Source organism: Vicia villosa, linkage group LG1, assembly GCF_029867415.1.
Source record: "Vicia villosa cultivar HV-30 ecotype Madison, WI linkage group LG1, Vvil1.0, whole genome shotgun sequence".
In the NCBI taxonomy this organism is placed as follows: Eukaryota; Viridiplantae; Streptophyta; class Magnoliopsida; order Fabales; family Fabaceae; genus Vicia; species Vicia villosa.
Genome location: NC_081180.1, coordinates 242,863,458 through 242,879,810, shown reverse-complemented (window position 1 = coordinate 242,879,810; position 16,353 = coordinate 242,863,458). Strand labels below are relative to the sequence as shown.

Sequence of the window (16,353 nt, the reverse complement as noted above, 5' to 3'; positions counted from 1 at the left end):
CGAAAGTTCTTTGAAACTATTTACAGGCCTGATGACCTTAGTCGGACCGTTCGCGAAGCTGCTGTCACTTTACGTGAAAAGTTTTTTGCAAAACTGAGTAAGTTAAAATTGCCCTCGTCTGTTCGACCAGAACTACGTTATGAAGTGGCATTTAAACTTAATCCTCCAAAATTCCCTCCACTACCAAGTGCTGATTTTGGTGTGGCTTTAAGTCCTCCTTTCCCAGACTGGTTCGTGTGTGGGAATGCTCTCAAAATTCTTCAAGAGAGTACCAAAAAACGCGCTGAACGAGTGGTCCCGACTAAGCATACCCTGGCTACTTTCAAAGGGCATCTTCATATAGATCTTAAACACGTTCGTGTCTTGACTCCAATACCCGAAGGTTTGGGTCTAGTTAATTTTAGATTGACTTTTCTATCCCTCACTAAGATAATAATTTCCATCTTTGTTACAGCTGTTGCTCACAGGAGAAAGGCTAAAACCATTCCTGTGCAGAAAGATTCTGAGGCCTCGAAGAGCAAGAAACCAAGTGAAAGTGACTCTGTCACAACTGACGTAAAACCCACGGTACACACGTCCTTCAAATTCCAATTTTGCACATCTTACGGATAACGCTCATTTCCTCTTCTAATGTATTTTGTTCCCTTTAGAGTTCGAAGCCTCCGACATCTTCGAAGCGAAAGACTCTTCCAACTACTACTCCAGATGCTGCTTCAGATGGGGACGACAAATCTCCCCCTCGTACCAGACAAGGGACGAAGAAGAAACAAAAGGTTACCACTCCTGTGGGCAAAGGGAAAAAACCTGGATCTTCGAAGATTACCTCTTCGAGTGATAAAGCGCCTTCTGAAGAATCACCTTTGAAAGCCACTAGTAACGCTCTAGTGATGGAAAGCCATAATTCAAGTCCAGCCACTAATGCAGCTAAGGTATCTGGGTCTTTACAGCATAATCATTTCTATGAATTTTACTTCGAATGATTAAGTTAATGTCACCTTATGATTTCAGGATGATATTGGAACCGCTACTTCTGACTTCAACTCTTTCAATGCTGCAATTAACCTTGGTAATCCCCAAGGTGAGCCAAGAAGTCTCTTGCTTAAATCAAATAATTTTCCTGCAACTCTCGCACTATAATTACCCATATTTTCTCATTTTGCAGATGCCTCTCAGCACCTCTCTCATGTACTTTCACCAGTCCTTGAAGATGTCACTCCTCTTGCCACTATCAATACTGCATCTCCTATTGAAGTAAGCCATTCGACTGATGATTCTCCTCCTATTCGCAAAGACACATGTATGGGTGAGGAGGGTCAATTCCTAGGCGAAGATAATGCAGCGGTGCCATCGATTGGGAGTGAGGACACCGTATCTGATCAAGGTGTCGAAGAGGAAACCTCCAAGTTATTCGAAACAGACCCCTGTGGAAACTCAAATTTCAACACTATCGATATTCCTGAAACTACTCCACCCACACCTACTCCTTCAGAATTGGAGCAACTTAAACAAACTGATCCTCTCAGCTTTCTCAAAACCATGATGACCATGGATAGTACTTCAATTCTCACGTCTGAAGCTTCTCCCACTGTTCAGACCAAATCTGGAGGCAAAGAGGATATCTCCAGCCTCCTTCATCAAATAAGGGAAAAATTCTTCGAAACGAACCTCGTCGAATTCTTAAGCAAGGATTCCATGAAATGTCATGATTTGAAGCAACTTTTGAAAAAGGTGGATTTACTCCTGGTTCCGAAAGAGGTTTCAGATGTGATTGTACTCCTGGGCTCATTACTCGACCAGCTTCAGGCTAACATTCTTCGACAGAACAAGGTTAATGAAGAGCTTGCTGCAAAAATGGCCTCTCATAGTTCGTCATGGAAAGCTGCCACTGAGGCAACCAACAAGGGTGACGCTCTTAGGATGGAGCGTTTGAAGAAACAAGAAGAATATGATGAGTGTGAGAAAAATATAAAATCTTGGAAGCAAGAGATTAAGAAACTTGAAGAGAAGATACAAGAATCCGAGTCTCGCCAAGCAACTATTCAACAATCCAATGATCTGAAGATAGCTGAAGTAGCACGACTGGGTATCCAACACTTCGAAGCTGCGCAGAAATTGGTGCCAGAGATCGAAGAGTTAAAGAGGCAACAAGCATTACTCGAGCTTAGTATGTCTTCGTGGGAGGCTCAATATTCAAAGATCAAAGATAGCCTTCCCAAGGATTTTAATTAATTGTCTTCGAGCTTTGTATTTTTTCTTTGTAGCACCGATCCTTTGTTTTGTAATCGTTCCTTTTCAGAATATATGCAAACTTGTATTTCTATGTATTCACATTTTACTCTGAAATGATCGATGGTAAATGTTTGGCCATACTTCACAATATTGCCGATATCTTCTTTTCTTTTTACACCACAATAATCTTAATAAATGCCTCACGTGGCTCGATTACCCTTCGCAACCCTAGACTTGACGTTTCTCCTTCCCTTAGCCGTAATCATCATTATTTGCTGACGTCATTTCTTCTTAAACGTCTCTTTAAGACGTGCGTGCATCAGTTTTATGATTACATTCCAACTTCCAAGGGCGGGAAACGGCGGTGATCATAACTTCCCTCTGAAACACCAAATGCAGTCTAATCAATCATTTAAAACTAAAAACGTTTCCTTACCGTTCCTCTTGTCTATATAAAGGGTTAGTGTCCCTTTCTTCTCTTCACACTCTTTTTACCCCTTCATTTCAGAACTCTCCTCTTCCTTCTCGCGCTCTTTTCAACTTCAAACTTTTTCAACTCTTAGCATGGCACTCAACAACAACCTGACCTATGCTAACATTGTAACTTTCATCAAAAAAGAGTTCAGACCTTTCCCAGAAGAATTCATCAGGCATCGCATCAGCCTTCGTGCCCTTTTCCAGAATCAGGAGATGGGTTTTTACCTATCAATCCTAGAAGGAAACGTTTATCCTAAGATGCTTGCTGACTTCTGGATGTTTGTGTACCTACGCATTGATCCTGAAGGAAGAACTACTATAGTTTCTAACATTCGAGGGGCTGATATATCTATCACGCCTTCCACCATCTCTGATTTGTTGCGCTGCAGTAACACTGGGGTAACCTTTGATGATAACAGTTTCACCATGACCACTTCTATTCTGTTGGCGAGTCTCATGGAGAATGATCCTTACACCGCCAAACTCATTAGGATTTGGCATCAACTTCTAGTGGGTAACTTCTATCCACGAAGCTGTGATGAAAACCAGATTATGGTGGAGGATTTGGAGTTCATCTCCTGTGCTTTGCGAGGGGAGAAGATCAACTTTCCGTTGTTGATCTTCAGACGGCTTGTGGAAACTGTTGCTTTAACTTCCTCTCGCGAGGGTTCAGTCAGCTGTCTTCTTTTGGGAGGTTTTTATCTTACTTGTTCCTCAGGAAAGGTATGGTGCGAAGGATGCGGGACTCGGGTTGTATGAACATGTTCAAAGCAGAGGGTCTTCATCCGCTACCTTTGGAAGATTTAGACCAGAGGGTGAACTAAAGGATAGTTCCTTTTTAAGTTCTTTTCTTTCTGCTGCTCCACTTTTGTAGTCTTTGATGTCCTATATGGACCAAAATCGCTTGTACTCTTCGCTTTTCAATTAATGAAGATCTTTTGCCGTGTTTTTATTTATAAATGCTTCCTAGTCACAGAGCCATTTTGGCGCAAATTTGACCATTTTGGCTTACGTAGTGTTACTTAAATATCTACGTTTTGGCAATCTTTACTTCGTGCATGCTTGGTTTGTATCTCTTTAGATACTTCCCATTTACCCTTAGGATTCTACGATCTTCTGCTAATTCTTCTATCTCGTAAGCATTATTTGAAAATACTTTCAAGATTCGAAAAGGGCCTTCCCAGTGTGGGGACCATTTCCCCAAAGCTTGGTTCTTTCGATCTATAGGTAAAATAACTTTCCACACTAGGTCATTATTAATAAACGTTTTACCTTTCACCCTTTTGTTGTATGATCTGGATACCCTTTCTTTCTGTCTCTTTATCATCTCCAAGGCTCGAAGTCTATCTTTGTCCAAGTCAACCAGTTCGTTCATCATCAGCTCCCAGTACATGTTAGGAGGAATTTCTGCTTGTCTTTGTATCCGGACTGATTGCAAGTATATTTCAACTGGGAGCACCGCATCATGTCCGAATGTCAGTTGAAAAGGTGTAGTGTTCGTAGCTTCTTTAGGAGATGTTCGACAAGCCCACAGTGCTTGGTCCAAAGTTTTGTGCCAAATTTTAGGTTTTTTCCCTACATGTTTCTTTATGAGACCAATTATGATTTTGTTCGCTGCTTCGACTTGTCCATTTGCCTGAGCATAATAAGGTGTAGAGGTAAACAACTTGAAGCCTATCTCCTTAGCGAAGTCTTGCATTTTTCGTCCAGTAAACACTGATCCTTGATCTGTGGTTATACTTTCCGGGATCCCAAATCTGTATATAATATGTTTTTGAATAAACTCGATCACGGCTTCTTGATCAACATTCGCAAGTGGTATAGCTTCGACCCATTTTGTAAAATAGTCGATTCCTACTAAAATATACCTTTGACCTCTAGATGATTTGGGATGAATTTCTCCAATTAGGTCTAACGCCCACCCTCTAAAGGGCCAAGGCTTTATTATTGAACTTAATTCATTTGCGGGAGCATGTTGAATACCTGCATGTTCTTGGCATTCTTGACACCCTTTGGCAAACTCTATGCAATCTGTTAACATGGAAGGCCAATACATCTCGTATCGAAATAAAAGCCACTTCATTTTGTGTCCTGCTTGGTGGGCACCACATGCTCCGCTATGGACGTTCGAGAGGGCTAAGTAAGCTTCCGTTTCTCCCAAACACTTTAGCAATACTCCCTCAGGAGTTTTTTTGAACAACTCATTTCCCATCAGAAAGTATGATAGGGCACGATATTTTACCTTTCTATCAGTGTCTGAAGAAGGGTCCTTCAAATAATTCACGATTGGACTTCTCCAGTCTGTGTCTGCCAACGAGTCTATGTTCAAAACTTCAAATTCTTCTTTGTTAGCAAACCCGATTTGTGAGTTTTCCAAATCACTTGGCGAAAGTTTCGTAGCCATTGCTCTGCCTCTTACTTGGATTAATTCCTTGAATTTGTTTTTCGACACCCTGTATCCTGAGGCTAGTTGTGCCAAATCATTTGCTTCCTGATTTTGCAACCTTGGGACATGGTTCAGATCCACATATTCGAATTTTTTAAGCAACCTGTTTACTATGATAAAGTACATGATCAAATTTTCTTTGATGCACTTGTACTCTTTCGTTAATTGTTTAATCACCAACTCAGAGTCTCCTTTAATTTCGACTCTGGTTGCCCCCAATTCTAACAAAGCTTCAAGTCCGGCTATTAACGCCTCGTATTCAGCTTCATTATTTGAACATAAAGGGCCTTTTATCTTATACTTAAGCTTTGTTGGAATTCCTTCAGGAGAAATTAGCAATATTCCAACGCCAATTCCTTCTTTGTGAGTTGAACCGTCAAAGTATAACTTCCAAGGTGGCAATTCCACATATTGTTTAGAACTTTCCACCACTGCATGATCAACAATGAAATCTGCCACAATTTGCCCCTTCATAGCCTTAAGGGGTTGAAATGTTAATGAGTACTCAGTTAGGGCCAGAGCCCACTTGCCAATTCGACTGTGTAATATAGGTTTCGATAACATGTGTTTAATAACATCACAATGGGACGAAACATAAACATCAACTGGCTTTATATAATATTTGAGTTTAATACATGAGAAATATAAACAAAGGCAGAGTTTTTCTATTGCACTATACCTAGTCTCTGCATCATTGAGTACTCTACTTAGATAATAGATGGCTCTTTCGATGCCATTCTCATCCTCCTGAGCTAACATGCTACCTATTGTTTTATCCGAAGCTGAAATATACAAGCGCATGTGCTTCTTTCCATTCGGAGGAGCCAATATTGGAGGATGCATCAAGTATTGCTTAATCTTTTCGAAAGCTTCTTGATGTTCAGCTAACCATTCAAACTTTCCTCCTTTGAGACGAAGCAAAGGTAAAAAGGCTTGTGTGCGTCCACTTAAATTGGAGATGAACCTTCTCAAAAAGTTTATTTTCCCCAATAAGGACTGCAGTTGCTTCTTCGTGGAGGGAGGTTTTGTTTCCATAATGGCTTTCGTCTTATTCTGGTTGATTTCTATCCCCTTCTTGTGGACCAGAAACCCTAGGAAGTCTCCTGCCTGCACAAAGAAAGCACATTTAAGGGGGTTCATCTTCAAGCCATGTCTTCGCATTCTCTCGAATGATTGGCTCAGATGATCTAGATGATTGGAATCTGATACAGATTTCACCACAATATCATCTATGTATACCTGCATAAATGTTTCTATAAAATCATGAAATATAGAATTCATTGCTCTCTGATATGTTGCCCCAGCATTTTTTAGGCCGAAAGGCATTACTACCCATTCGTATGTACCTATTGCCCCTGGGCAACGAAAAGCTGTTTTGGACACATCCTCTTCCGCAATGAAAATCTGGTTGTATCCAGAGTATCCGTCTAACATACTCAGATACTCGTATCCTGCTGCTGAATCTATCAGCATTTCTGCCACAGGCATAGGATACTCATCCTTAGGTGTTGCTGCATTCAAATCTCTAAAATCTATGCATACTCTTAAAGATCCATTCTTTTTAATAACTGGCACAATATTAGCAATCCATTCAACATACCTCGTGGTCTGGATGAATTTACAGCGCAGGAGTCTTTCTACCTCTGCTTTAATCTTCGAATGGATTTCAGGTGCGAACCTTCTGGGAGTCTGCTTAATAGGCTTTTTCCCTTCTTTGATTGGTAATTTTAATTCGACTAGATCTCGTCCCAAACCAGGCATTTCATCGTAATCCCACGCAAAACAATCTTTGTTTTCTTTCAACAACGTAATGACTTTAGATTTTAGAGTTGGTTCCAGCTTTGCACTGACATACGTTATCCTCTTTCGATCCCCTTCCCCGAGATTTACTTCTTCAAGTGGGTCTTGGGCTAACATTTTAATATTTGAAGCCATAGGATCTTTTTCGAATCCCAGAGGCTCTTCGTCATAAATTGCATCCAATTTTTGGGTAATTTCTTCCTCCGTGGTGTTTGCCATTCGAACTGGATCTTCAAAGGATTGAGAGGACGCATGTAACTTTGAACCTGATATCGCTTCGATTTCTGAAACCGATTCTAGCGTTATGTTTGATAACTCGGCTTCGAGAGCCGTGTTTCTTTTATTCTCGGCTATATAAGCCGAAATCTTCTCGAAGAAGGAGGACTCAGACATTATCGACATCGTCGTCCCAGCCTGTTGGCCGTACCTCTGGATAATTCTCTCTTGATGTGCCCTCTTCTGGACCGTCCATTATCTCCCTGTTCCATTGGAAGCCATTTGGATGCAACGATAGATAATACAATGCGTTCTTGTTTGGGGTGTATATATCTTCTGCAGCATGACAAGGTCCTATATTTCCCAAGTTCCTATCGAAACTAGTCTTATTGACTTGATTAACTTCAGCCATATAATAACTCTGGTCTCCTTCGATGTTCTCCACTATGCCATCTTGTCTCCAAATGGTTAGTCTTTGGTGCATAGTTGAAGGCACCGCAGCGACTCCGTGGATCCACTCTCTTCCTAACAAGAGGTTATAATTTGCTTTTGCTGGTATTACCATAAATATAGTTGGTCTGGTAACGGAACCCATTGTCAAATTTACTTGAACAACTCCCAGAGTCTGCCCAATTTTACCTTCGTAGTTTGATAAAACCATGTTATGAGGCCTTATATCTGTGTCGAACATCCCAATTCTCTTCAACATGTATTGGGGCATTAGATTCACTGCTGCCCCTCCATCCACCAGGACTTTGTTAATGCCAACGTTCTCAATCTTAGCCCTTATATAGAGTGGTTTCAGATGATTTCGCATACCTTCGTCAGGCCTTTCGAAGAAAGCGTTCTGCTCCTCAACTGCTCCGTTGTTTAACACATAGTAACACACAGGTCTGTGTTTTGCCATCTCTTCGACGTCAGATTCTTCACACTCCTCAACTTCAGTTTCTTGATTAAACTCGTGAGGGAGGACTGACACTACGTTGCATATCAAGTTGAGGGATGATACTCCATCCGAATCGAAATCATTTGTCATTCTATCTTCTTCCTTCCAGGAATTGGACCGCATCTTTTCTTCTTCTTCTAAAATATTTTCAGCTTTGAAGAGTCTGCGTTCTACCGGAGGTTTGCTTATCTTTGTCCCCTGGTGTTGGACTTGGTTGCTGCTAGACTCTCCAATCTCCCTTGGCTTGTATTCTCTTTGGGCCTTCTTCATTCTCTGGTGCCTCCTCCATTGGGATCTGGACATAGGATTTTTGCCTTTGTAATTCTCAAGCCTATGCATCTCTCGATTTGAGGTCTGGAATTGCTTCCTATAAGCCATTGCAGTTCTTCCTCCTTGTTCCCAACTTCGCCATTTATTGGTTCTTGCGCCAGCTTGCACCCATCTGTCCCTAGGTGTATCTGCAGGGACTTTGAATATGACCCTTCGTGCTTTAGGGTGAGGACTGTCAGGCCTCTTATACATAGTTCTATTGTCGAACATATATAAATTAGGACGGAGACCTTGGGTTTCCCGATTCATGATAAAATAACTCCTCTCGAGGGAACGCGCTAGGAGTTCATCATATACAGCTCCACATCTGGGACATAACGCCACTTCCGTATTTGCTTTGTGGCATCTGACCAAGAAACTCACCAAACTTTCTGCAGTTCTTGGGTATATCCTTAGCAGTAAGTTTCCACCTCTCCAAGGCTGTTCCAATCTCTCTCTTAAGGTCCTCTCGAAGTCAGCTTGGATTCTTCGATTCAGCATTATAGAACATCTTGGGCACATCAGCATTTTTCCTCCATTCTTCTCGTGGCAGTTCCAAAGGTAATCTTTCAAGGTTTCCCCCTTTGGCGAAATGTCCACATTTCCCTGTTGCCTTGCCAACCATTCCTCCAACTCTTCGATTTCAGACAAAGGTCGTCTGGCATTTACCATGTTGACAACTGCTGGAGGGGCCTCAGAAATTTGAATCTGCTGGAGTTTCATCCTGAGGTCTTCAGTGGCCTCACTAGTTTTTTCTTCCGGATTGTCGATCATTTCTTGATTGAGGGACCTTTCAACTTCAGTATTGAAAGTCGCGTCATCATTTAGGCTATCAGTAGCCTGCTTTCCCTTTGACCTTGTTTCTGGTTCAGCAAATTCGACTTCAGATACTTCCACCATGTTGATGTCACATGGCTCACACAGGTTGGTATCAGCAATGTTCAAGGGGTTGGTATCGACCTTCATATGGCTCTTAGCCTTGTCAGCGAACTTCAAACGACCATCCTTGAGAGCATTCTGAATTAGATCCCTGAAAAGAAAACATTGTGAGGTCTTATGGCCTAAAAAACCATGATATTTACAAAAACCTCGCTTCTTCCGTTGTTCTAACGGAGGAATTTTAGAGTTAGGAGGTACTATTATTTGGCCATCTTTTACTAACAAATCAAATATTTCGTCACACTTGGTGACATCAAATGTATAAGTTTTCTTAGGGAATCTATCGCTTTTATCATTTTCTACTGGATTCTTCCCGTTAGCAGGGGTAAGTAATTTGCAAGCATAAGGCGGCGCTTCTTTTAATTCAGCTAGGTCTATCTCGACCTCCTCTATGCCATATGGGTCATCAAAGTTTTCGCTATCAGTGTCTTCGACTTCAACGTAGGATATTCTTTCTTTTTTGTAACTATTGTTCACTTTAGCCTTCTCTGCTTTCAGTCGTTCGACCTGTCGAACCCTATCTGCCAATTGGGCCATGTCTCTTAAATATTGGGTATCTAATTTCTTTCTAATCGAATAGTCTAAACCACCAGCGGCTATTTCGACTAATTCGTGTTCTGGGACGACTGTGAAACATCTGGATTTCAGCAGACGGAACCTGTTTAGGTAATCATCAATAGGCTCTGTAAACTTCCTTTTAATACTAGCCAATTCTTTCAAACTTATCTTTGTTTGACCCATGTAAAATTGTTCGTGGAACAATCTTTCTAGTTGTGTCCATGTATCTATGGAATTTGGGGGTAGGGTAGCAAACCAGACGAAAGCGTTCTTGGTTAATGAACTAGGGAAATACTTGATCCTTAGATCCTCGTTTCCTGCTAACGTTCCTGCCTCTGTCAAATATCTGGCTATATGCTCCACCGTTGATTCATTAGTATCCCCTGCAAACTTGGTGAATTTGGGCACCTTAATGCCCCTTGGAAACTCACTTTGCATGATGTATTCAAGTATGGGAGATGTATAATTTGGTCGTCGAAATCCAGTATTTAAACCGTTATTAGCCATTATTCTTTCTATCATGGCAGTAAGATTATTTTCTGTTGCCAAATCATTTCTCCTGACTCTATGGACAACTGCGTCAGGATGTTCGTCTCTCCCTACCATAACTACTCTGGGCTGTTGTCGAGGGATAGCCTGTTGGCCAGTCTCCGTTGTTTCGATTTGAGTTCCCATTTCGACCATTGGGTTCTGTCCCGTTGGATTTGGCCTTGGTGGGGGTTCTATATTTCGAATTTGTCGGACAATTGGATCTTCTTCTTGGTGGGTTGATTGGTTATTCCTTCGTCTTTCTTGTGGGACCCCCAAAAAATCTGCCATTCGTCCCAATTGTGATGATAACCTTTGGTATGTTTCTGCGCTATCCTGGCTAGATCTAGTAATGCTTGTTACTATTGGATTGAAGATGGTTCCTAACTCTCTAGAAAGGAGTCCTACCATGTCCTGGTTACTTGCATCCATTTCTTGTCGGAATGCTGCTTGAGTACTCGTGGTCATAGGGGGAATCTGAGTCGACGCACCAATATTGTGTGCGCTTCGACCTACTGAACCCACATTCGGTGAAAGCGCCGCTGGGTTGGTTGTAGTGTATGTAGGTCCTGCTCCTCGTAGTCCCGCCATATACGAATATGGCATCCCGTATTGCATATTTGGTCTCCAACCATCTACAGTGAATGTAGGTCCTGGGGTGGATAAATGATTTGCAGCGTTCGTCGATACGGGTGGTATCTCGCTTGCACTTACAGACAGAGGAGCGGTAGTCGATACTGAAATTGGGATAGTCCCAGTTGACGTGGAAGTATTTCCGACCATGGTTTGCGAACTACCCGCTGGCTCAGATCCTGTCGAAACCGGTATGGCCTGCGCTCCTTGAGTGGATGTCGAAACATTCGTCGCGTTTGACGCTGCTATTCCTGATCCTTGTGGGGGATTTTCTTCGCCCCCTGCACTGGTCGTTACGACCATTTTCTTGTTGTACCTTCGTTTAGGAACTGGATTTGCACTGTTGGTTAATTTACCGTTCCTAAGGTTCATACAAGGTCTTGACAATTTCTAGACAAAACAAAACAATCAATTAATAACACTTAGTTTGACACTGTCCCACTGGGCGTGCCAATTTGTTTACGGTGATTTCCGGTAAACAACCGCTAGTCTTCCAAACTATAATAAATATGATTTGGTTACTCGCAGGATCGACTAGATTGATCCTAGGACATAGTCAAACAAAAGGTTTATTGATGTAATTTGGTTCATACCTGTTTGTTTTGATTTCAAGAAACTTATGTTTAAATGGTTAATCATTTGATACAACGCTAATTGCATAAGTTAGTATAACTTCAAAACATAAATCGTAATAAGAGAAACATGTAAATTGCGAGAATGTAAATTGCAAGAAAATTAACATGCGAGAATGTAAATTGCAAGAATATTAACATGTGAGAATGTAAATTGCAAGAATATTAAATTGCAAGAAAAGTAACGTGCATGAAATTAAATGACCTTGAAAGTAAAGGCATAAACAGGGAAAGAGAAGTAAAGAAATTAAAGACATTTGATAAAAGTAAATACACATGTATTCAAATTGGTGGTGTCATACGTACATTTCTCAGCGAACTCTTTCTCTTAACACTTGATACTTGAGCAATATGTGAGTAATTTGTACAAAATGAACACACGAAATCCTATCATTAAGACTCCTATTTATACTAAATTCGACCCTAACGGTCGTACAATAATCTAATGCCACGTTATCCGCGAGAACCCTGGGGACGCCATTTGTCGATGTGCAGTTTATGGAAACCGTTTCGCAATTCAAATCTTCCCGCTTGAGTCCTTTTCGACGTGTGGCAGTATAGCTATATTCGAAATTGATGCGGAAATACACTAAGCTTCAGTACTTCATGCAATTTTCCGCGAATTGTCTAAGTCTCGGCAAAAAGTGTCTTTTGTGCTAGCATTAACACTCCTCTCTTTCGTTCCAACTTAGACATTTCTCTTGAAACATGGCCGTCAGTAACCATTCTTAAATCTTCAAAGATGGTCTTCAGTAACCATCATTCTTCGAACTCAATCTTTTCGAAGGTTAATCTTCCCAAACGAAATCTCCAGCCAACAATAACACCACTCAATCATCATCTATTTCTGTCCCTATTTTCAATGGTGAAAATTATGATTTCTGGCGTGTTAAAATGGAAACATTTTTTTCATCTCAAGAATTATGGGACATAGTAGAAGCAGGCTTCACTGTTCCTGCGGATACTTCAACTCTTAATGCAACTCAAGAAAAGGAGTTGAAGAAAAATAAACAGAAAAATTCAAAGGCGTTGTTCACCTTGCAACAAGCCGTGACTGATGCAATTTTTCCAAGAATTATGGGAGCTAAGACTGCCAAAGATGCGTGGAACACATTGAAGGAGGAGTTTCAAGGAAGTGATAAGGTACGTGCTGTTAAACTTCAATCTCTAAGAAGAGATTTTGAACTATTGAAGATGAAGGATTTTGAGACAGTTAAAGATTACTATTCTAAAGTCAAAGAAATAGTTAATCAAGTGAGAGCTTTTGGGGATGATATTCTTGACAAGAAAATTGTTGAGAAAATTCTAATTACTATGCCCCCAAAGTTTGACCCAATCGTGACAACGATTGAGGAAACCGAAGATTTGTCCACTCTATCAGTGACAGAACTGGTGGGCTCTCTTGAAGCATATGGCAAAGACTGAATAGGCATAAAGAAGATACGCTTGAAAATGCCTTCCAATCAAAGCTCAAATTTCGGTCCCAAAGTAAAGAAGGTGAAGGAAAGAAGAGTTATGGAGAAACTTCTAGAAGAAGAGAAACTTCTAGAAATTTCTTTAAGAACAAGCCAGATAAAAATACTCCATGCAATATATGCAAAAGACCAGGCCACGCAGAGAAAAATTGTTGGTACCGTAATATGCCACAATGCAACCATTGCAAGAAGTTCGGACACATAGAGAAAAATTGTCGCAACAAAGATAGGCATCAAGCTAATATCGCAAAGGAGCATGATCAAGAACAATGTATGTTCTATGCCACCCAAGACTCAATGAAAGAAAAAGGAGGAAGCTGGTACTTGGATAGTGGATGTAGCAATCACATGGCCAGGGATGAGACTATTTTCAAAAGCATTGACGAGTCTGTCAAAGTGAAAGTCCGACTGGGAAATGGTAGTGTGGTTGAATCAAAAGGAAAAGGCACTGTCATGGTGGAGACTGATAAAGGTACGCGACTCATCCATGATGTCTTACTAGTTCCCAGCCTAAAAGAAAATCTTCTAAGCATTTGTCAAATGATGGAGAGAGGCTATACACTTCACTTTGAAGGGGGTGTATGCAAAATATTAGACAACAAAAATAAAAGGGCCGAGATTGCCAAAGTGAAGATGAATAAGAGCAATAGAAGCTTCCCGCTAAATTTAAAATATGCAACTAACATTGCCATGAAAGTACAAGTCGATGATTCATGGCTCTGGCATCGAAGATTTGGCCACTTCAACACACATGCCTTGAAGCTGTTACATGAGAAGAACATGATGAGAGATCTTCCAAGCATAAAGGACAACAATGAAGTGTGCGAAGGGTGTCTCCTCGGTAAGCAACACCGATTTCCATTTTCAACAAGTGGAGCATGGAGAGCGAAAGACCTGTTGGAGCTGATACATACCGATGTATATGGACCGATGAGGGCGCCATGACATGAGAACAACAGGTACTTTATACTCTTCATTGACGACTTCTCTAAAATGACATGGGTCTATTTCCTAAAAGAAAAATCAGAAGTCTTTGGAGTATTCAAAAAGTTCAAGGCCCTTGCAGAAAATCAAAGTGGAAAACGGATAAAAGTACTAAGAAGTGATCGCGGCAAAGAGTACACCTCTCGCGAGTTTGACAGATTTTGCGCGGATGAAGGCATAGAGCGACAACTCACAGTCGCATATTCACCTCAACAAAATGGCGTGTCCGAGAAAAATAATCGTACAGTTATGGAGATGGCTAGATCGATGCTCAAGGAGAAGGGAATGCCTAACACATTCTGGGCTGAAGCGGTCTACACTGCTGTTTACATACTCAATAGATGTCCAACTAAGGCAGTACAAGATAAGACTCCAATTGAAGCCTGGAGCGGGAAGAAGCCATCACCAAAGCACCTAAGGGTCTTTTGATCTATATGCTACATTCATATTCCGGACGTGAAGAGGCATAAGCTTGAAGACAAGACTATACGAGGTATCTTCCTGGGGTATAGCACAATCTCTAAGGGCTGCCGTGTCTACAACTTGCAAACTAAAAAACTCATCATCAGTCGAGATGTTGAAGTTGATGAGAATGCTTCTTGGAATTGGGATGAAGAAAAAGTGGAGAAGAACATCCTTATACCAGCTCAACTACCTCAAGAAGAACCTGAGGATGAAGAACCTAAGGAAGAAGAATCTGGTGAACCTCTTTCTCCTCCACCGCAACAACAAGAGCAAGAACAAGAACTATCAACACCAGAGTCTACTCCAAGACGAGTAAGATCCTTGGTGGACATATATGAAACCTGTAACATGGCCATACTTGAACCTGGAAGTTTTGAAGAAGCGTCAAAGCAGGAAGTATGGGTCAAGGCAATGGAAGAAGAGATAAAGATGATCGAGAAAAACAACACATGGGAGTTAGTAAATCATCCCCATGGAAAAGATATCATTAGGGTTAAGTGGGTCTATAAGACAAAACTCAACCCTGATGGCACCATACAGAAACACAAGGCGAGGCTAGTAGCTAAGGGTTACTCACAACAACCTGGGATTGACTACAATGAGACATTTGCACCAGTAGCTCGTCTTGATACCATAAGAGCTCTAATAGCTCTTGCGGCACAAAAAGGATGGAGTATCCATCAACTAGACGTCAAATCTGCCTTCCTTAATGGCGTACTTGAAGAAGAGATCTATGTTGAGCAGCCACGAGGATTCATATCTGAAGGTGAATAAAACAAAGTGTTAAGACTAAGAAAAGCACTCTATGGTTTGAAGCAAGCACCTCGAGCATGGTATAGCAGAATCAATCAATATTTCATGGATCGAGGATTCAGGAGGAGCAAGAGTGAGCCTACACTTTACATCAAGTCCCAAGGTCAGTACACTCTCTTACTCTCTCTATATGTAGATGACCTTATCTACACGGGAAACAATACTAAGATGATGATGGAGTTCAAAGAAGATATGATGAAGACCTTTGAGATGACCGACCTTGGTTTGATGAGTTACTTCCTCGGTATAGAGGTAAGTCAGAGAAATGAAGGGATATTCATCTCGCAAAAGAAATACACGGAAGGCTTACTTAAGAAATTCAAGATGTACGGCTGTAAACCTGTCGCTACTCCACTCATAACAAATGAGAAACTACAAAAGAATGATGGAGCACCAGAAGCTGATGCATCCAAATACAAAAGTCTAATTGGAAGTCTCCTATATTTAACATCTACACGACCAGAGATAATGTATGCTACAAGTCTTCTATCAAGATTCATGCAAAGCCCAAGTCAAATACACTTTGGAGCAGGAAAAAGAATTTTGAGGTATCTACAACGAACAAAAGAGTTTGGTATATGGTACACTATCGAAACCAGCTCAGGATTACTTGGCTACACCGACAGTGATTGGGCAGGTTCGCGAGATGACATGAAGAGCACCTCTGGCTATGCTTTCTCTCTAGGATCAGGAATTTTATCTTGGGCGTCAAAGAAGCAAGCTACAGTTGCACAATCAATAGCAGAAGCAGAGTACGTGGAAGCTGCTGAAGCAACGAGTCAAGCTATATGGCTTCGCAGGATACTCGAAGACATGGGAGAAAAACAAGATGAGCCTACTAAGATCAACTGTGACACAAATCAGCAATTGCAATGGCAAAAAATCCAATGCATCACAGCATAA

At 41.2% G+C, this 16,353-nt stretch overlaps 1 protein-coding gene across 1 annotated transcript; it reads left to right on the top strand.

The window, feature by feature from the left end:
- The first annotated feature begins 15,495 nt into the window (after positions 1-15,495).
- On the top strand, positions 15,496-16,353 carry LOC131597945 (uncharacterized mitochondrial protein AtMg00810-like). The gene has a single exon (XM_058870605.1). The coding sequence runs from the start codon at positions 15,496-15,498 to the stop codon at positions 16,351-16,353; it is 858 nt and encodes a 285-aa protein (XP_058726588.1).

What these genes read in the sequence shown, in the direction of transcription:
- LOC131597945 (XM_058870605.1), top strand. Translation starts at nt 15,496, where the DNA reads ATGGATCGAGGATTCAGGAGGAGCAAGAGTGAGCCTACACTTTACATC.